General features: G+C 43.2%; 1 protein-coding gene across 1 annotated transcript in view; it reads left to right on the forward strand.

Moving 5' to 3' along the window:
* LOC109895625 (FYVE, RhoGEF and PH domain-containing protein 5) overlaps positions 1 to 22791 on the forward strand; it is a 79260-nt gene that overhangs the window by 34016 nt on the left and 22453 nt on the right. The window contains exons 7-9 of the mRNA XM_031822455.1: positions 2726 to 2882; positions 19296 to 19383; positions 20857 to 20907. Of these exons, the coding sequence (XP_031678315.1) occupies positions 2726 to 2882; positions 19296 to 19383; positions 20857 to 20907 (296 nt within the window). The remainder of the gene's footprint in view (positions 1 to 2725; positions 2883 to 19295; positions 19384 to 20856; positions 20908 to 22791) is intronic.

Genomic DNA, 22791 nt, shown 5'->3' on the forward strand with positions numbered 1-22791 from the left:
AAAAGCGCGTTCAGGTCGCGCCGAACGTCGGACGAAAAGTTCAAAATGTTCCGTTACAGCCCGTAGAAACATGCCAAACTAAGTATGGAATCAATCTTTAGGATGTTTTTAACATAAAACTTCATTAATGCTTCAACCGGACAATTCCTTTGTCTGTACAAATGAAGTGGAACGTAGCTACCTTTCACGTGAGCGCGCCAGACCGAGGCTGTGGCACTCTGCCAGACCACTCACTCAATGCCTTCCTTTATAGTAGAATCCTCAAAATGGTTTCTAAATACTGTTGACATCTAGTGGAAGACTTGGGAAGTGAAACATAACTAATATCCCACGGTCTCTTCAATAGGGTCTGGGTTCAAAAGCTACAAACCTCAGATTTCCCACTTCCGGGTTGGATTTTTTCTCAGGTTTTTGCCTGCCATATGAGTTCTGTTATACTCACAGACATCATTCAAACAGTTTTAGAAACTTCAGAGTGTTTTCTATCTGAATGTACTAATTATATGCATATTCTAGCTTTTACGGCTGAGTAGCAGGCAGCTTAATTTGGGCACGTTTTTCATCCAAGCTACCCAATACTGCCCCCTACCCCAAAGAAGTTAAACAAATATAAACAATATAATTATAGAGATAAACTCAAAATACCAACATGTGAGAAATACGATACTTTATTAATGTTTCAATGGAATCAACCAAAATAATTTATTGATTTAATTAAAAATCAATGTCCTCCAAATCAAGGTTTCACAATTAATGTCACACTTAAAGATGATTGGAAACATCTACCAAAATTAAACTACAAATTAATTTCCACTTATTTAAGTTGATCTAAGTCTTAAGGAACTATATTGGGGCGGCAGGGTAGCCTAGTGGTTAGAGCATTGGATTAGTAACCGAAAGGTTGCAAGTTCATATCCCCGAGCTGACAAGGTACAAATCTGTCGTTCTGCCCCTGAACAGGCAGTTAACCCACTGTTCCTAGGCCGTCATTGAAAATAAGAATCTGTTCTTAACTGACTTGCCTAGTTAAATAAAGGTAAAAAAAAAAAAATTACATCACTTCCTGTTTCACTAGGGTATAAAAATGAGGTAACACACACGCAATATCCCACTGTCATCCAACACCATGAAGAAAACAAAAGAACTGGCATTTCAAAAGAGACAGATGGTCGTAGACCTTCATAAATCTGGTAATGGATACAAGAAGAACCACAACCGATTGAATAAACCACAGAGCATTCTCAGGGCAAATATACAAAAATGCAAAAGATATGGAACAGTTGAAAACCTCATGGGTAGAAGACGCAAATGCATTTTGCCCCCCAGGATAGGGAGGAGGATGGTGAGAGAAGCAACAAAATCCCCAAGAATCACTGTGAAAGAATTGCAGGCCTTGGTGGCGTCTTGGGGTCACCCGGTTTCAAAAAGCACCATCAGATGCCACCTCCACAACCACAGGCTCTTTGGAAGGGTTGCCAGAAGAAAGCCCTTTCTGACCACAAGACACAGACGCAAGTGTTTGGAGTTTGCCAAACGTCATTTAAAATATGACTGGAAGAAGGTGTTCTGGTCAGATGAGACCAAAATTAAAGGTTTTGGTCAGATACAGCATCGGCATGTTTGACGTTGAAACAGAGATGCATACAAGGAGAGGCACCTCATACCCACGGTGAAATATGGAGGGTGGTCAGTGATGTTTTGGGGCTGTTTTAATTCCAGAGGTCCAGGGGCACTGGTTAAGATTTATGGCATAATGAATTCCACCAAGTATCAGGCAATTTTGGCTGACAATCTGGTTGCCTCTGCCAGAAGGCTGGGACTTGGCCGTAGGTGGACTTTCCAACAAGACAATGACCCGAAACATACGTCAAGATCCACACAGATGGTTGCACTCAGTACTAAATGAGGAGTGCCAATAATTATGAAACCTTGATTTTGGTTCAATTTTGTATTAAATAATTGTATGATTTTTGTTGGTTTCATTGAAACATTAATAAAGTACAGCATTTCTCACATGTTGGTATTTTGTGTTTATCTCTATAATTATATATATATATTTTTTTAAAAGTATTGTTTGTGCATTGCCAGTCAGGGGTATCGGTAATTTTTGAGCCCACTGTATATGAAATGAGTAATGTAAGATATGTAGATATTATAAAAGTGACATTATTAAAGTGACTAGTGTTATATTTATTAAAGTAGTATGCTGGCTACTTTAGTCCACCTCCACTAGAGGAGCCTCAGCTGACATATACACAACTCAAGGGCTGACAAATCAAATTTTGTATGTCACATCCGTAAACTAACAGTGAAATGCTTACTTATGGGCCTTCGCAACAATGCAGAGACAAAAATATAGAAAAATATTAGGAAGGAATAAATACACAATAAGTAACGATAACTTGGCTATATACACAGGATACCAGTACAGAGTCGATTTGCGTGGGTACAAGGTAATTGAGGTAGATATGTAAACTGTACATGTAGGTAGGGGTAAAGTGACTAGGCAACAGGATAGATAATAAACAGTAGCAGCAGCATATGTGATGAGTCAAAAGAGTTATGGCAACGAGGGTCAATGCACATAGTCCAGGTAACTATTTGGTTAACAATTTATTAACAATTTAGTAATGTGTCTGCTGCATACTGAGCCCAGTGTCTAGTGTGCACTCCATCATTTCACTCCCTGTTTTTTGTCTTCATCCCATTCTTTCTCTTCCTTCAGGGAGGAGAGCCAGAGGATTGCGGATGTCATCCTATCCAGGAAGTCAGAGTTTGTGGTCTTTACGACTTACATCGGTCACTACGACCGCAGCATGAGCCTGCTGGACGAAAGCTGCCGGACCTCGCCCGCCTTCTCAGCAATCGTCCGCCAATATGAGGTCAGATGTCAAAGTCAAGTCAAAACTGTTTATAGCAGATAGATTGTGTTGAATAAGATAATAGATGACAAGAGTGTGTTTCTCCAAGTCTGGCTGTATGTACAGTGGGGTTTGAAATTATTGACACCCTTGATAAAGATTAGCAATAATTAATGTATAAAATAAATAATTGAAACTCAAGATCATACCCCCAAGACATGCTAACCTCTCAACATCACCAATAACAAGGAAGGGTCGCATGTAGTGACCCTCTGTAACTTTCTCACTCATCATTATTCACTATTCAACCAGGATTATCCATAATCATGGTAGGATCCACATTAATGTACAAGTGTTTTTATTTATATTTACAATAAAGGTGACTCCAAAATGACACAATACATTATTTACCATTTATTTTTGAGGAAAAAAAAGTATTTTACTTGTTAAACAAATCTCTTTCTATGAGCAATTGTGTTAGCATAAAATAATATAATTTCCTAATTTGTTGAGCATACAATATACACTACCATTCAAAAGTTTGGGGTCACTTAGAAATGTCCTTGTTTTTGAAAGAAAAGCACATTTTTCGGCCATTAAAATAACATCAAATTGATCAGAAATACAGTGTAGACATGGTTAATGTTGTAAATGACTATTGTAGCTGGAAACAACAGATATTTGTTGGAATATCTACATAGGCGTACAGATGCCCATTATCAGCAACCATCACTCCTGTGTTCCAATGGCACGTTGTGTTAGCTAATCCAAGTTTATAATTTTAAAAGGCTAATTGATCATTAGAAAACCCTTTTGCAATTATGTTAGCACAGCTGAAAACTGTTGATCTGATTAAAGAAGAAATAAAACTGGCCTTCTTTAGACTAGTTGAGTATCTGGAGCATTAGCATTTGTGTGTTCGATTACAGGCTCAAAATGGCCAGAAACAAAGGACTTTCTACTGAAACTCGTCAGTCTATTCTTGTTCTGAGAAATGAAGGCTATTCCATGCGAGAAATTGCCCATAAACTGCAGATCCCGTACAACGCTGTGTACTTCTCCCTTCACAGAACATTACAAACTGGCCCTAACCAGAATAGAAAGAGGACTGGGAGGCCCGGTGCACAACTGAGCAAAAGGACACGTATATTAATGTCTAGTTTGAGAAACAGACGCCTCACAAGTCCTCAACTGGCAGCTTCATTAAATAGTACCCGCAAAACACACAGTCTCAACGTCACCAGTGAAGAGGCGACTCCGGGATGCTGGCCTTCTAGGCAGAGTTCCTCTGTCCAGTGTCTGTGTTCTTTTGCCCATCTTAATCTTTCTTTTTATTGGCTAGTCTGAGATATGGCTTTTTCTTTGCAACTCTGCCTAGAAGGCCAGTTTTGATGCTCCAGATTAGTCTAAAGAAGGTCCGTTTTATTGCTTCTTTACTTAGAACAACAGTTTTCAGCTGTGCTAACATAATTGCAAAAGGGTTTTCTAATGATCAATTAGCCTTTTAAAATGATAAACTTGGATTAGCTAACACAACGTGCCATTGGAACACAGGAGTGATGGTTGCTGATAATGGACCTTTGTACGCCTATGTAGATATTCCATTAAAAATCAGCCCTTTCCAGCAACAATAATGTCTACGCTGTATTTCTGATAAATTTGATGTTATTTTAATGGACAAAAAATGTGCTTTTCTTTCAAAAACAAGGACATGTCTGAGTGACCCCAAACTTTTGAATGGTAGTGTAGCTCAGTATTTGAATTATTTAATTTTATACAGTCGTTATTGCTTTATCAAGGGTGTCAATCATTTCAGAACCAACTGTATGTATGCAGGCCCCGAAGCTACTGTGAATTATTTGTTAGCCAGTATTAGTTTTCTGGGCACAGTGTTAGATGAGTGTGAGAATGTCATGCCACTTTAACCACATCCTGTGGCAGAGGACTGTAGGCCAAAATGTTGTCTCAACACTGGATATAATAATGATAGAATATCATTATTACTTTTAATCAGGTGTATGTTGATTAAATTACTTAATTTCCTTCTATTATTCTATGCACCCATACCCATGGTACAGCCGGCTATAATGAAAAACAACCCCGTCTTAGACATAGCCTACTGTTTACATAATTTACTTGTTTCAGAAGAGCACACAATACAATAAAAGCCATATGTTTAGAGAAAGTTGATGACACCCACATAACTTGGGTGTCACGGTTTTCTTCCTGGGAAGGAGAGGCGGACCAAAACGCAGCGTGGTAATAGTTCATGGTTCTTTAATAAGAAAACTCAAACATGAACAAACTACAAAACAATAAACGTGAAAACCGTAACAGTCCTAACTGGTGCATAAAACACAAAGACAGGAAACAAAGATAACTAAGGCCAGGGCGTGTCAGTACCCCCCACCCCCAAAGGTGCGGACTCCCGGCCGCACACCTAAACCCATAGGGGAGGGTTTGGGTGGACGTCTGTCCACGGTGGCGGCTCTAGCGCGGGACGTGGACCCCACTCTACCATAGTCTTAGTCCGCTTTTTTAGCGTCCTTTGAGTGGCGACCCTCGCCGCAGACCTTGGCCTAGTAATCCTAACAAAGGGCCCACCTGGACTGAGGGGTGCCTCATTACTGACGAAGCTCAGGACTAAGAGGTAGCTCAGGCAGGTTGACGGCTCTGGCGGATCCTGGCTGAATGGCGGCTCTGGCGGATCCTGGCTGAATGGCGGCTCTGGCGGATCCTGGCTGAATGGCGGCTCTGGCGGATCCTGGCTGAATGGCGGCTCTGGCGGATCCTGGCTGAATGGCGGCTCTGGCGGATCCTGGCTGAATGGCGGCTCTGGCAGATCCTGGCTGACTGGCGGCTCTGGAAGATCCTGGCTGACTTGCGGCTCTGGAAGATCCTGGCTGACTGGCGGCTCTGGAAGATCCTGGCTGACTGGCGGCTCCATGCTGACGGAAGACTCTGGCGGCTCATGACAGACGGGAGACTCTGGCGGCTCATGACAGACGGGAGACTCTGGCGGCTCATGACAGACGGGAGACTCTGGCTGCTCATGACAGACGGGAGACTCTGGCGGCTCATGACAGACGGGAGAGTCTGGCGGCTCATGACAGACGGGAGACTCTGGCGGCTCATGACAGACGGGAGAGTCTGGCGGCTCATGACAGATGGGAGACTCTGGCGGCTCATGACAGACGGGAGACTCTGGCGGCTCATGACAGACGGGAGACTCTGGCGGCTCATGACAGACGGGAGACTCTGGCGGCTCATGACAGACGGGAGACTCTGGCGGCTCATGACAAACGGGAGACTCTGGCGGCTCTGGACAGATGGGAGACTCTAGCAGCTCTGGACAGACGGGAGACTCTAGCAGCTCTGGACAGAGGAGCTCTGGCGCCTCTGGACTGAGGGGCTCTGGCGCCTCTGGACTGAGGGGCTCTGGCGCCTCTGGACTGAGGGGCTCTGGCTCCTCTGGACTGAGGGGTGGAAGGCTCTGGCAGCGCTGGACAGGCGAGGCGCACTGTAGGCCTGGTGCGTGGTGCTGGCACTGGTGGTACTGGGCCAAGGACACGCACCTCAGGGCGAGTGCGGGGAGCTGCCACCAGAGGGCTGGTGCGTGGAGGTGGTACTGGATAGACCGGACCGTGCAGGCGCACTGGAGCTCTTGAGCACCGAGCCTGCCCAACCTTACCCGGTTGAATGCTCCCGGTCGCCCTGCCAGTGCGGCGAGGTGGAATAGCGCGCACTGGGCTGTGCAGGCGAACCGGGGACACCATGCGTAAGGCTGGTGCCATGTACGCCGGCCCAAGGAGACGCACTGGAGACCAGATGCGTAGAGCCGGCTTCATGGCACCTGGCTCGATGCCCACTCTAGCCCGACCGATACGAGGAGCTGGTATGTACCGCACCGGGCTATGCACCCACACTGGGGACACCTTGCGCTCCACAGCATACCACGGTGCCTGCCCGGTCTCTCTCGCCCCCCGGTAAGCACAGGAAGTTGGCGCAGGTCTCCTACCTGGCTTCGCCATACTCCCTGTGTGCCCCCCTCCAATACATTTTTGGGGCTGACTCTCGGGCTTCCATCCACGCCGCCGTGCTGCCTCCTCATACCAGCGCCTCACCGCTTTCGCTGCCTCCAGCTCTTCTTTGGGGCGGCGATATTCTCCTGGCTGTGCCCAGGGTCCTTTACCGTCCAATTCGTCCTCCCATGTCCATTCCTCTTTGCGCTGCTCCTGCTGCCGCTTCTCCTGCTGCACCTTGGGGCGGCGACACTCCCCTGGCTTAGCCCAGGGTCCTCTCCCGTCGAGGATTTCCTCCCATGTCCAAGAGTCCTGTGTCTTTGGCTGCTGTTGCTGTTGCCTGTCACCACACTGCCTGGTGGCGGCAGGGTAGCCTAGTGGTTAGAGCGTTGGACTAGTAACCGAAAGGTTTCATGTTCAAATCCCCGAGCTGACAAGGTACAAATCTGTCGTTCTGCCCCTGAACAGGCAGTTAACCCACTGTTCCTAGGCCGTCATTGAAAATAAGATTTGTTCTTAACTGACTTGCCTAGTTAAATAAAGGTCAAATTAAAACTAAATTGGTCCTGTTTTGGTGGGTGATTCTGTCACAGCTTTCTTCCTGGGAAGGAGAGGTGGACCAAAACGCAGCGTGGTTATAGTTCATGGTTCTTTAATAAGAAAACTCAAACATGAACAAACTACAAAACAATAAACGTGAAAAACGTAACAGTCCTAACTGGTGCATAAAACACAAAGATAGGAAACAAAGATAACTAAGGCCAGGACGTGACATTGGGTTAAAAAGGACACATATCATTAAGTAATCTAGAAGTACAAAACTAAAGATAGATAAAATCGTGGAATACAGTATTATAGAACAAATATAAACATCACATTTAAGACAGCTTTTCCCCATAAATCTAAAGAAGCATAAAAAACAACTAAATATGCCAAATGTAGGCATATTTTAAAGCTATGTGTAAAAGAGTTCCTTCTTAAATTGTATCATAATGTTCTTATGAAAGTATTCATACCCCTTGACTTATTCCATATTTTGTTGTGTGACAGCCTGACAGCCTCGCACCTATCTACACATAATAGCCCATAATGACAAAGTGTAAACGTGTTTTTAGTAATTTTTGCAAATGTATTGAAATAAATACAGAAATATATCATTTACATACAGTGTCTTCAAAAGGTATTCACACCCCTTGACACAATGCCCCATAATGTCAAAGTGGAATTATTATTCGTTTTTTTTTTTTTTACATATTAATAAAAAATAAAAATGGAAATGTCAATAAGTGTCAATCCATGTTTACTCCTGAATTTATTTAGGCTTGTCATAACAAATACTTATTGACATTTCAGATTAATTAGTAAAAAATTCTAAAGCATAATTCCACTTTGACATTATGGGGTTTTGTGTGTAGGCCAGTGACACAAAATCTAAATGTAATCCATTTAAATTCAGGCTGTAACACAACAAAATGTGGAAAAAGGCATTGTACCTTCGGTTGATGTTGGTGGTTGGAGTTTGGTGGCTGGGGTCCTTTTGGTAAAGTTGTTGTTGTTTTTTTGTTGTTGTTGTTGGTGGTTGTTATTGATTTGGGTTGGTCAATTCCTGTGAGAAGAGATTAAATAAATAAAATAAAATGATCCGCCATGTTGGAGTCAACAGAAATCAGAAATCACATTATAAATATTCCCTTACCTTTGACGATCTTCATCAGAATGCACTTCCAGGAATCCTAGTTCCACAATAAATGCTTGATTTGTTCGATAATGTCCAGTATTTATGTCCAAGTAGCTACTTTTGTTAGCGCATTTAGTACACAAATCCAAACGCTCGTGCAGGTCAATCTGAACGTCGGACGAAAACTTCAAAAAGTTATATTACAGTTCGAAGAAACTTGTCAAACTAAGTATATAATCAATCTTTAGGGTGTTGTTATCATAAATATTCAATAAAGTTCCAACTGGAGAATTCCTACGCAGGTCGCTATCATGTGAAATGCGCATGACCAGGACCAGGCTCTCTGCCAGACCACTGACTCAAAGAGCTCCCACCCGGCTCCACAACACAGTAGAAGTCTCATTCAAGTTTCTAAAGACGGTTGACATCTAGTGGAAGCCCTAGGAAGTGCAACTTTATCCATATCCCACTGTGTATTCAATAGGGGCTGGGTTGAAAAACGACCAACCTCAGATTTTCCACTTCCTGTTTGGATTTCTTCTCAGGTTTTTGCCTGCCATATGAGTTCTGTTATACTCACAGACATCATTCAAACAGTTTTAGAAACTTCACAGTGCGTTCTATCCAATACTAATAATAATATGCATTTATTAGCAACTGAGACTGAGGAGCAGGCCGTTGACTCTGGGCACCGCTGGGCACCTTTCATCCAAGATACTCCATACTGCCCCTGCAGCCATAAGAAGTTAACACCCCCACTGACACTGAATGAGGCTCGTCCCCATTTCTGTCTTTCGTAAAATCCATTGTACAGTTCCAGTCCCCGCCGACCATCAGCGTCTCCTCAGGTGCTAACTGTGAGAGTTCCTGTATCTGACACCCAAATAGAACCCCCCTCTCTCTCCCTGTGTTAGGCTCATACACATTTATAATGACAAAACCCATGTTGTTAATTTCTGCTTTTTCAACAAGCAGCCTACCCCTACACACCACCTTTGAGGAGCAAATATTTACAGACAGACACGGTACAAAAAGGACTGCCAACCCTGCACTAAAATTTGTCCCATGGCTCAACACACTTGCCCCTTTCCACTAGAGCCCCTAATTTACTTTATTCAATACATGCGTCTCCTGCAGAAACAACCTGTACTTATTTTTGTTTTAAATATATACCCAACACACTCCTCTTTCCCGCATCTCTGGCGCCATTTATATTAACAGAGCCTACCGAAGAGTCTCCATAATAAGTGGGAGAAAAGCCAGCAAAGAAAGAGACCAATAGCAAAGCTCAAAAAGCCCCCGTGCCAGAAAGAAACTATACATCTAAACAGTGTCTGAAGGTAGACCCTTATGCACAGTTTTTTTTATATTTTTTATTTCACCTTTATTTAACCAGGTAGGCAAGTTGAGAACAAGTTCTCATTTACAATTGCGACCTGGCCAAGATAAAGCAAAGCAGTTCGACAGATAAAACGACACAGAGTTACACATGGAGTAAAAACAAACATACAGTCAATAATGCAGTATAAACAAGTCTATATACAATGTGAGCAAATGAGGTGAGAAGGGAGGTAAAGGCAAAAAAAGGCCATGATGGCAAAGTAAATACAATATAGCAAGTAAAATACTGGAATGGTAGTTTTGCAATGGAAGAATGTGCAAAGTAGAAATAAAAATAATGGGGTGCAAAGGAGCAAAATAAATAAATAAATTAAAATTAAATACAGTTGGGAAAGAGGTAGTTGTTTGGGCTAAATTATAGGTGGTCTATGTACAGGTGCAGTAATCTGTGAGCTGCTCTGACAGTTGGTGCTTAAAGCTAGTGAGGGAAATAAGTGTTTCCAGTTTCAGAGATTTTTGTAGTTCGTTCCAGTCATTGGCAGCAGAGAACTGGAAGGAGAGGCGGCCAAAGAAAGAATTGGTTTTGGGGGTGACTAGAGAGATATACCTGCTGGAGCGTGTGCTACAGGTGGGAGATGCTATGGTGCCCAGCGAGCTGAGATAAGGGGGGACTTTACCTAGCAGGGTCTTGTAGATGACATGGAGCCAGTGGGTTTGGCGACGAGTATGAAGCGAGGGCCAGCCAACGAGAGCGTACAGGTCGCAATGGTGGATAGTATATGGGGCTTTGGTGATAAAATGGATTGCACTGTGATAGACTGCATCCAATTTGTTGAGTAGGGTATTGGAGGCTATTTTGTAAATGACATCGCCAAAGTCGAGGATTGGTAGGATGGTCAGTTTTACAAGGGTATGTTTGGCAGCATGAGTGAAGGATGCTTTGTTGCGAAATAGGAAGCCAATTCTAGATTTAACTTTGGATTGGAGATGTTTGATATGGGTCTGGAAGGAGAGTTTACAGTCTAACCAGACACCTAAGTATTTGTAGTTGTCCACGTATTCTAAGTCAGAGCCGTCCAGAGTAGTGATGTTGGACAGGCGGGTAGGTGCAGGTAGCGATCGGTTGAAGAGCATGCATTTAGTTTTACTTGTATTTAAGAGCAATTGGAGGCCACGGAAGGAGAGTTGTATGGCATTGAAGCTTGCCTGGAGGGTTGTTAACACAGTGTCCAAAGAAGGGCCGGAAGTATACAGAATGGTGTCGTCTGCGTAGAGGTGGATCAGGGACTCACCAGCAGCAAGAGCGACCTCATTGATGTATACAGAGAAGAGAGTCGGTCCAAGAATTGAACCCTGTGGCACCCCCATAGAGACTGCCAGAGGTCCGGACAGCAGACCCTCCGATTTGACACACTGAACTCTATCAGAGAAGTAGTTGGTGAACCAGGCGAGGCAATCATTTGAGAAACCAAGAGTGTCGAGTCTGCCGATGAGGATATGGTGATTGACAGAGTCGAAAGCCTTGGCCAGATCAATGAATACGGCTGCACAGTAATGTTTCTTATCGATGGCGGTTAAGATATCGTTTAGGACCTTGAGCGTGGCTGAGGTGCACCCATGACCAGCTCTGAAACCAGATTGCATAGCAGAGAAGGTATGGTGAGATTCGAAATGGTCGGTAATCTGTTTGTTGACTTGGCTTTCGAAGACCTTAGAAAGGCACGGTAGGATAGATATAGGTCTGTAGCAGTTTGGGTCAAGAGTGTCCCCCCCTTTGAAGAGGGGGATGACCGCAGCTGCTTTCCAATCTTTGGGAATCTCAGACGACACGAAAGAGAGGTTGAACAGGCTAGTAATAGGGGTGGCAACAATTTCGGCAGATAATTTTAGAAAGAAAGGGCCCAGATTGTCTAGCCCGGCTGATTTGTAGGGGTCCAGATTTTGCAGCTCTTTCAGAACATCAGCTGAATGGATTTGGGAGAAGGAGAAATGGGGAAGGCTTGGGCGAGTTGCTGTTGGGGGTGCAGTGCTGTTGTCCGGGGTAGGAGTAGCCAGGTGGAAAGCATGGCCAGCCGTAGAAAAATGCTTATTGAAATTCTCAATTATGGTGGATTTATCAGTGGTGACAGTGTTTCCTATCTTCAGTGCAGTGGGCAGCTGGGAGGAGGTGTTCTTATTCTCCATGGACTTTACAGTGTCCCAGAACTTTTTTGAGTTAGTGTTGCAGGAAGCAAATTTCTGCTTGAAAAACTAGCCTTGGCTTTTCTAACTGCCTGTGTATAATGGTTTCTAGCTTCCCTGAACAGCTGCATATCACGGGGGCTGTTCGATGCTAATGCAGAACGCCATAGGATGTTTTTGTGTTGGTTAAGGGCAGTCAGGTCTGGGGAGAACCAAGGGCTATATCTGTTCCTGGTTCTAAATTTCTTGAATGGGGCATGTTTATTTAAGATGGTTAGGAAGGCATTTAAAAAAAATATCCAGGCATCCTCTACTGACGGGATGAGATCAATATCCTTCCAGGATACCCCGGCCAGGTCGATTAGAAAGGCCTGCTCGCAGAAGTGTTTCAGGGAGCGTTTTACAGTGATGAGTGGAGGTCGTTTGACCGCTGACCCATTACGGATGCAGGCAATGAGGCAGTGATCGCTGAGATCTTGGTTGAAGACAGCAGAGGTGTATTTAGAGGGGAAGTTGGTTAGGATGATATCTATGAGGGTGCCCGTGTTTAAGGCTTTGGGGAGGTACCTGGTAGGTTAATTGATAATTTGTGTGAGATTGAGGGCATCAAGTTTAGATTGTAGGATGGCTGGGGTGTTAAGCATGTTCCAGTTTAGGTCGCCTAGCAGCACGAACTCTGAAGATAGATGGGGGGCAATCAGTTCACATATGGTGTCCAGAGCACAGCTGGGGGCAGAGGGTGGTCTATAGCAGGCGGCAACGGTGAGAGACTTGTTTTTAGAGAGGTGGATTTTTAAAAGTAGAAGTTCAAATTGTTTGGGTACAGACCTGGATAGTAGGACAGAACTCTGCAGGCTATCTTTGCAGTAGATTGCAACACCGCCCCCTTTGGCAGTTCTATCTTGTCTGAAAATGTTGTAGTTTGGAATTAAAATGTCTGAATTTTTGGTGGTCTTCCTAAGCCAGGATTCAGACACAGCTAGAACATCCGGGTTGGCAGAGTGTGCTAAAGCAGTGAATAGAACAAACTTAGGGAGGAGGCTTCTAATGTTAACATGCATGAAACCAAGGCTATTACGGTTACAGAAGTCGTCAAAAGAGAGCGCCTGGGGAATAGGAGTGGAGCTAGGCACTGCAGGGCCTGGATTCACCTCTACATCGCCAGAGGAACATAGGAGGAGTAGAATAAGGGTACAGCTAAAAGCTATGAGAATTGGTCGTCTAGAACGTCTGGAACATAGAGTAAAAGGAGGTTTCTGGGGGCGATAAAATAGCATCAAGGTATAATGTACAGACAAATGTATGGTAGGATGTGAATACAGTGGAGGTAAACCTAGGTATTGAGTGATGAAGAGAGAGATATTGTCTCTAGAAACATTGTTGAAACCAGGAGATGTCATTGCATGTGTGGGTGGTGGAACTAATAGGTTGGATAAGGTATAGTGAGCAGGACTAGAGGCTCTACAGTGAAATAAGCCAATAAACACTAACCAGAACAGCAATGGACAAGACATATTGACATTAAGGAGAGGCATGCTTAGTCGAGTGATCAAAAGGGTCCGGTGAGTGGAGAGGTTGGTTGGTGATTTAGACAGCTAGCCAGGGCATCGGTAGCAAGCTAGCATAGGATGGAGGTCTGTTGTTAGCCACCTCTTGCGTTCCGTCAGTAGATTAGTGGGGTTCCGTGTGGTAGAGGGGATTAATCCAAATCACACAACAACAACAAAAATAAAAACAATAGATATAGTTATAGAGGCCCAAGAAGAAAACATAATAATAATAATAAAAAATAAAAATATTGTCCGATTGTCTATTCAGATAGCAGCCGGTAAGACAGCTAACGGTTAGCAGGCCGCAGATGGGCGTTCAGGTAACGTCGCGACGGAGGAGCCAGCCGAATAACTCCTTCGGGTAGATAACGTCGGCAGTCCAGTTGTGAAGGCCCGGTGGGGCTCCGCGAAGGCAGTGGGTCACTGTTGGGTCACTGTTGTGACCCACTTCCTCAACCTAAATCATTTCCTGGGTGAGAGGACACCCAGGACATCCTCATTTTTCATAGCATGTTGTGCTGATCTTACAAACTTTCTCGGATCTGAAAAAAAGCCTCAAGATTAACTTTTTTCCCCCTTGGTCTCATTCAGGAACCTTGTCAGTTCCTTCAATGTGAACTTTGACCCTTCTGCTTGACTGGCTGTCAGCTCCGGACCCATTGAAGAGGAGTCTGAAAAAAATAACTCCTCATCATCCTCTTCCTCAGACTCACTTTCCTCCTCATCTCCATCTCCCATCCTGACCACCTGCCCTTCCTCTCTGGTCAGGGCCTCCCCCCCAGCACCAGGCAAAGGTTCCATGGTGCCTTACACCACTTCCTTTTTCCTTTTCCGCTTGACACCCTCCTCCTCCCCCCTAGTCTCTTACACTTCCCCACTATACTCTCCTCATCCACTAGCATAACCTGACTAGACCCAGCATTATCTACACAACCCTCCATAACCTGACTAGACCCAGCCTCCGCTACACCACCATCCATAACATGACTAGACCCCGCCTCATCTACACCACCATCCATAGCATGACAAGACCCAGCCTCCGCAACACCACCATCCATAGCATGACTAGACCCAGCCTCATCTACACCACCATCCATAGCATGACTAGACCCAGCCTCATCTACACCACCATCCATAGCATGACTAGACCCAGCCTCATCTACACCACCATCCATAGCATGACTAGACCCAGCCTCATCTACACCACCATCCATAGCATGGCTAGACCCAGCCTCAGCTACCCCACCATCTCTAGCCTGACTAGGCCCAGCTTCCATCTACACCACCATCCCTGGCATGACTAGGCCCAGCCTCTGCTGTCCGCATCTCATTGCCCCCTGCACGTTGACCTTGATTTCCCCCACTGGCGCTTGTGCCCTCACCTTGTCTATGGCCTTTATGTGGGCACGCAAAGCTCTTATGCCCCAAATCCCCACACTCAAAACACTGTAGACTATCTGTGCTAGCGAACCCTGCGTAGAGCCACACCCCATGCCTCACTTTAAAATGCACATTTAGCTGTTGCTCATTGTTGTTCAGAAAAATAAACACTTGCCTCACCGAACAAAACCATGTGCTTTTAACGGCATCTGCCTGAAAACCTGCCGACAGTACACGAAAACCGCTAGCACACTTACTAAAATGACTCCTGATTTGATCATCCTTAATAAACTGAGGCAAATTTGCAACTACCACCCTTGTCGAAGGGGTAGAAAGAGGTCAAATTGGCACCAACACACCCCTTACGAATATTCCACTAGCAATTAGCCTACCAACCAAATGTGCTCTTTTCATGAACACAACCACAGCTTTGTTCATTCTAGAAGCGGAATGTATAAAATCAGCTCCTACCTGTTCACCAACTGCAAGCAGAACCTCCTGCACTTTAACTCCATTCTCAGGAACCCTCCTGAATCCATGCCGTATCAACCACACCTTTCAAACCTCAGGAAACTAACTCTGTCCTCGTCCACCCTAACTTCGAAAAGACTGTGGATACCACTAAAACAAATCATGACCCTCCACCATAGAAAATAAAATTGAAAGAAAAGACCAAGGACAGAATCAAGAAAGATAGTTAGGACAGAGCCCTCCACACCAAACACTCAAACTCCAAAACTCCCAGCATGCACAGAGACAGAGAGAGACAGAGAGACAGAGAGAGAGAGAGCTGATATGGTCTATGTTACTGTACAGTAGGGTGTTTGTCTTTGGTTGCATTGCTGTTGTCTAGCTGCTGGTGAAGCAGATGAGAAAAGCTAATTAGCAGATGGTCAGTCTTTAAAACTCCCCTATCAAATCAACATATTGCTCTGCCAGGACTTTGGCATTGATTTGTGACCCATGCTGTATGTGGGGGGAAGTGTGATCATGGATGTGTGTATGTGTGTGTGCATGCTTGTTTGTGTGTGTAAAAGTGCAAGTGTATAGGGATGTTTCTGGAGGGCACTGTAGGGACTATAAGTGCTGACCAGCACTATGTTGAGATATTGGCCCTGGCTCGTCACATAAGTGACTTGTAATTCTTCTGAAACTCTTAGAATTAGTGGTGACTTGAGGAAACCTGGAGATCATCAAGGAATCCCTAGAGTTCCTCAAGGAACTATTGCTAGTATCTTCAATGAAGGTATCAGAGGCGTATGAGTTCTTAAAGAGCCTAATCAAATCCCAAAGTTGGATTAGTTAACACTTTATTACTGTATGTACGCAGCAATGTCAATATTATATTAGACTGTTTAATATGCATAAATATTCAAGGAACATTTTAATTTGCAGTGTACCAACTGAACATGATAAACAGGAATGACCAAAAATAACTACAATATATTATTAAAGGTCCCAAACAGTTGAAGTTGGAAGTTTACATACACTTATGTTGTAGTCATTAAAACTAGTTTTTCAGCCACTCCACACATTTCTTGTAAACAAACTATAGTTTTGGCAAGTCAGTTAGGACATCTACAAGTCATTTTCCCAACAATTGTTTACAGACAGATTATTTCACTTATAATTCACTGTATCACAATTCCAGTGGGTCGGAAGTTTACATACACTAAGTTGACTGTGCCTTTAAACAGCTTGGAAAATTCCAGAAAATGATGTCATGGCTGTAGAAGCTTCTTATAGGCTAATTTACATAATTTGAGTCAATTGGAGGTCTACCTGTGGATGTATTTCAAGGCCTACTTTCAAACTCAGTGAATATTTGCTTGACATCATGGGAAAATCAAAAGAAATCAGCAAAGACCTCAGGAAAAAAAATATTGCAGACCCCCACAAGTCTGGTTCATCCTTGGGGCAATTTCCAAATGCCTGAAGGTACCGCGTTCATCTGTACAAGCAATAGTACGCACATATAAACACCATGGGACCATGCAGCCGTCATACCGCTCAGCAAGGAGACGCATTCTGTCTCCTAGAGGTGAATACCAGAACTACAGCAAAGGACCATGTGAAGATGCTGGAGGAAACAGGTACAAAGTATCTATATCCACAGTAAACAAATCCTATATCGACATAACCTGAAAGGCCACTCAGCAAGGAAGAAGCCACTGCTCCAAAACCGCCATAAAAAAGCCAGATTACGGTTTGCATCTGCATATGGGGACAAAGATTGTTCTTTTTTGAGAAATATCCTCTGGTTTGATGAAACAAAAATAGAACTGTTGGCCATAATGACAAACGTTATGTTAGGAGGAAAAAGGGGGAGGCTTGCAAGCCAAAGACCACCATCCCAACCGTGAAGTACAGGGGTGGCAGCATCATGTTGTGGGGGTGCTTTGCTGCAGGAGGGACTGGTGCACTTCACAAAATAGATGGCATCATGAGGGAGGAAAATTATGTGGATATGTTGAAGCAACATCTCAAGACATCAGTCAGGAAGTTAAAGGTTGGTCACAAATCGGTCTTCCAAATGGACAATGACCCCAAGCATACTTCTAAAGTTGTGGAAAATGGCTTAAGGACAACAAAGTCAAGGTATTGGAGTGGCCATCACAAAGCCCTGACCTCATCCTATAAAACATTTGCACAGAACTGAAAAAGCATGTGTGAGCAAGGAGGCCTACAAACCTGACTCAGTTACACCAGCTCTGTCAGGAGGAATGGGCCAAACTTCACCCAACATATTGTCGGAAGCTTGTGGAAGGCTACCCAAAACGTTTGACCCAAGTTAAACAATTTAAAGGCAATGCTACCAAATACTAATTGAGTGTATGTAAACTTCTGACCCACTGGGAATGTGATGACAGAAATAAAAGCTGAAATAAATCATTCTCTCTACTATTATTCGGACATTTCACATTCTTAAAATAGCGTGGTGATCCTAACTGACCTAAGACAGGGAATTTCTACTACGATTAAATGTCAGGAATTGTGAAAAACTGAGTTTAAATGTATTTGGCTAAGGTGTATGTAAACTTCCGACTTCAACTGTAAATGGCCTTTTGACTGACTAAAATATCACCCGTTATGTTTTTGTGAAAAGTACTTTTTCTCTCATTGCTAAGTGCCAGGAAGTTTGAAAAGACAGGCTTAGTGGGCAGGGAGCTTTTATTCATGAACTCACCTTGACTGACAGCACTTTGAGATGCCTATGTCAATAAACTTGGATGCAGTGTTGCAGTAAAATCATCTCAAGCAAGTTTGGCAATACACAAAGCAACTCAAGGAACATTGAAATTTCATCAATTATGTATTTTAAAAAAATATATCCATCTCCTGTTTGGTATGTGTCTTCGGATGTGGTTCACATCACTGACGGTTGTGTTGACATGACAACTCCGTCAGAGTTTTGAATGACCCTCCTCCCCTTTTGTTCCCTGCTGGCTGGAGATCTAGCTAGCCTGTAACTAGCTAACACCAAACACAGATGAAAGGGGAAACATATCAGTATCTTTGCGATAGATGATTAGGGTAAACTTTTTATTATATTTTCTGACACCCTACAGAAATATTTTGGCACCAGTAGAGTAGCGATCTAGCTATATAAGCCCCACCCCTCTGCAAACATGCCTTCTCTGATGTTGGTTACAAGGTGGTAGTTATTTGAATTGGGTAAGAGAATATCATGTTACCATTGGTGTATTCACATTTTTGAGTTAGGGTTACGTCACCCTATCCCCTTAACAATCCCGCCTTCTGAATCCACGTGTTTGACATGCGGAAGGGGACCAGGAACATTATGTAGAAGCAACAGTCAGTCATTTTTCATATTTTGATCTGGTTTCATCCAAATATCATTACATTTCATGATTTGACTGTTCATGCCTGTAAAAAGGTTCAACATTGAACACCTCCCATTCACAGAAAGGTTTGAACTTTTATAGTGTTTCCTCGAGCATTCTTTTCAGAGGGGTTGTACAAGGAACCTTTTTCAAATGGAAAGGTTCCGCCGGTATGGCAACCCAAAAGGTTCTTCCAGGCACCTTTACTTTTAAGAGTGTGGAGTGCAATTTACACAGGTCTATCCTCCTCCCACCCGCTCATTTTCTCCCTTTCTTTTTATTATCTCTGTCTGTCTACTCATCTGTCGGTGCAAAAGCTCATAATTTGGTCAACCTTTCTCTTACTGTGAAGAATTTTTGGAAAGATATGGATATAGGAAATAGCTTTGTGTTATGTGTAGGCTATCAGTAACATGTCTGTCTGTTTTTCCCAGCAGCAGAGTCCGGCAGGAGACAATGTCTCTCTCAAACACCAGCTTCTGCAGGTCATCGTACGGGTGGCTCAATACTGCATGCTCCTCAACGGTAAGTGTGTGCGTGCACGTGTGAATCATTTTAGATTATGTACTGTACCAGTCAAAAGTTTGGACACACCTACTCATTCCAGTGTTTTTCTTTATTTTTACTATTTTCTACATTGTAGAATAATAGTGAAGACATCAAAACTATAAAATAACACATATGGAATTATGTAGTAACCAAAAAAGTGTTAAAGAAATCAAAGTAAATGTTATAATTGAGATTAAATATGCAAAGAGAAATTACAGTCCATCATTGCTTTAAGATGTGAAGGTCAATCCGGAAAATTTCAATAACTTTTCAAGTTTCTTCAAGTGCATTCGCAAAAACCATCAAGCGCTATGATGAAACTGGCTCTCAGGAGGACCGCCACAGGAAAGGAAGACCCAGAGTTACCTCTGCTGCAGAGGATAAGGTCATTAGAGTTAACTGCACCTCAGATTGCAGCCCAAATAAATGCTTCACAGAGTTAAAGTAACAGACACATCTCAACATCAACTGTTCAGAGGAGACTGTGTGAAATCAGGCCACCAATACGAAGAAGATACTTGCTTGTGCCAAGAAACACGAGCAATGGACATTAGACTGTTGAAAATCTGTCCTTTGGTCTGATGAGTCTAAATTTGAGATTTTTGGTTCCAACCGCCATGTCTTTGTGAGACACAGAGTAGGTTAACGGATGATCTCTGCATGTGTGGCTCCCACTATCAAGCATGGTGGAGGAAGTGTGATGGTGTGGGGGTGCTTTGCTGGTGACACTGTCTGTGATTTAATTAGAATTCAAGGCACACGTAACCAGCATGGCACCACAGCATTCTGCAGCGATACGCCATCCCATCTGGTTTGAGCTTAGTGAGACTATCATTTGTTTTTCAACAGGACAATGACCCAAAACACACCTCCAGACTGTGTAAAGGCTATGTGACCAAGAAAGTTAGTGATGGAGTACTGCATCAGATGACCTGGCCTCCATAAATCACCCGACCTCAACCCAATTGAGATAGTTTGGGATGAGTTGGATCGCAGAGTGAAGAAAAAGCAGCCAACAAGTGCTCAGCATATGTGGGAACTCCTTCAAGATTGTTGGAAAAGCATTCCAGGTGAAGCTGGATAAAAGAATGCCAAGAGTGTGCAAAGCTGTCATCAAGGCAAAGGGTGGCTGCTTTGAAGAATCTCAAATATAAAATGTATTTTGATTTGTTTAACACTTTTATTGGTTACTACATGATTCCATATGTGTTATTTCATAGTTTTGATGTCTTCCCTATTATTCTGCAATGAAGAAAAAATAAAAAACTAAGAAAAACCCTTGAATAAGTAGGCGTGTCCAAACTTTTGACCGGTACTGTATATCAAAACATCTATACATAAAAATTGTATATGATGAAAATGATCTCTTTCTGTCTCATCTTACTGTGGTTCAATCAATGGCCATGTATCTTTTCTCAATTGCTGCTGTTTGTTTTCCTCATCCTCCAGATTACCTGAACAACCTCTCCCCAGACTCCAAAGAATACGAAGATACACAAGGTACAGTGGAGCTCTGCTATAAGCACTAGCCATGGTATAGTTAAGCAATACGTCCCGAGGAGGTGTGGTATATGGCCAATATACCATGGCATGTTCTTATGCATGACGCAACGCAGAGTACATGGATACAGCCATTAGCTGTGGTATATTGGCCATAAACCACAAACCCTGAGGTGCCTTTTTGCTATTATAAACTGGTTACAAAAGTAATTAGAGCAGTAAAAATACATGTTTTGTCATACCCGTGGTATACGGTCTGATATAACACAGTTGTCAGCCAATCACCATCGAGGGCTTGAACCACCCAGTTTATAATACCTCCTTAGTCTGTATTGCATTATTCACAAGAGGGCCATGTCGGCTCTGTTTGTATGTGTTTATAAGGGATTTATTTGGGCTCATTTGGCATTGTGAGTAACTCACAGGGGAGCCATTTTACCCTATGTTTTTCTTTGTGTGTGGGTAAGTCACTAGGGAGCCATTTTGGCTGTCTTGTCTCTGTGTACTGTATATGTAATTCACGAGTGGGTAGCTACTGTGCTATCTTTGGCCCCTCTGGTCTGTGTGTGTCAGTTAAATCAGGTCCACACTTTTAAGTGTTTAATAACACTGTGCTTAGTGCTGATGCTGTTAAACTTTATCAGTGTTAGGGAATTAAAACTTTCAGTGTTGTGCAATAACATCTCATATAGTATTTTTTATTATTACACCCCAAGGTCAGTATTTCAGTGTTGGAATAAGGACAACACAATAATATTTAGTTTGCCGTTTGCAAATGAGTTTTTATGAAAGCATTTACAAAGGCATCATAATTAGCAGCAGACATACTCAGTATTTAATTAACACAACCATAGACCACATAAACTGCTACAACACTTCCACTCACGGGTGGCCAAAAATAATTTGTTGAAAGCCACGCCCCCCGTAAGCCACGCCCCCAATCGAATTGCCTTTTAAAGTGAATTGTAAAGTTACCACCCATGACTGTATTTGTTAGTGACAGAGACATGGTTGTTTAATTCATTACTTTTCAATTCTTTCTCAAGTGTGTTACTACCGTATGTGAATGTTATCAGTAAACTGTTTATAGAGTTTTATGTTCCTTGTTGTCCACATCACCAACAAATGATCATGGTCTGAACACACCAAGCCAGTTGTGAAGAGGGCACAACAACACCTTTTTCCCCTGAGGAGACTGAAAAGATTTGCCATGGGTCCCCAGATCCTCAAAAACTTCTACAGCTTCAACATCGAGATCATCCTGACTGGTTGTATTACTGCCTGGTATGGCGGCGCTACAGATGGTAGTGTGTATGGCCAATACATCACTGGGGCCAAGCTTCCTGACATCCAGGACCTATATAAGTTGGTGTCAGAGGAAGGCCCAAAAAAGTGTCAAAGACTCCAGTCAGCTAAGTCATAGACTGTTCTCTCTGCTACTGCACGGCAGGCAGTACTGGAGCGCCAAGTCTAGGACCAAAAGACTCTTTAACAGATTCTACCCCCAAGCTATAAGACTGCTGAACAATTAAACTAATCAAATTGCCACCCTGACTATTTACATTGAACCCCCCTCCTTTTGTTTTTACACTGCTGCTACTCGCTGTTTATTATCTATGCATAGTCACTTTACAAATGACCTCGATTAACCTGTACCCCCGCACATTGACTCGGTACCGGTACCCCCTGTATATAGCCTTGTTATTGTTATGTACATTTCTTTTGTTACCTTGTGATTTTTATGTTTTACTATAGTTTATTTAGTAAATATTGTATTAACTCTATTGCTTGAACTGCATTGTTAAGAGCTTGTAAGTAAGCATTTTACAACAATATATTCTGCAAAACCTGCAATTTAGCATTAGATTATAAACAGAAAGACAG

Source organism: Oncorhynchus kisutch, linkage group LG1, assembly GCF_002021735.2.
Source record: "Oncorhynchus kisutch isolate 150728-3 linkage group LG1, Okis_V2, whole genome shotgun sequence".
In the NCBI taxonomy this organism is placed as follows: Eukaryota; Metazoa; Chordata; class Actinopteri; order Salmoniformes; family Salmonidae; genus Oncorhynchus; species Oncorhynchus kisutch.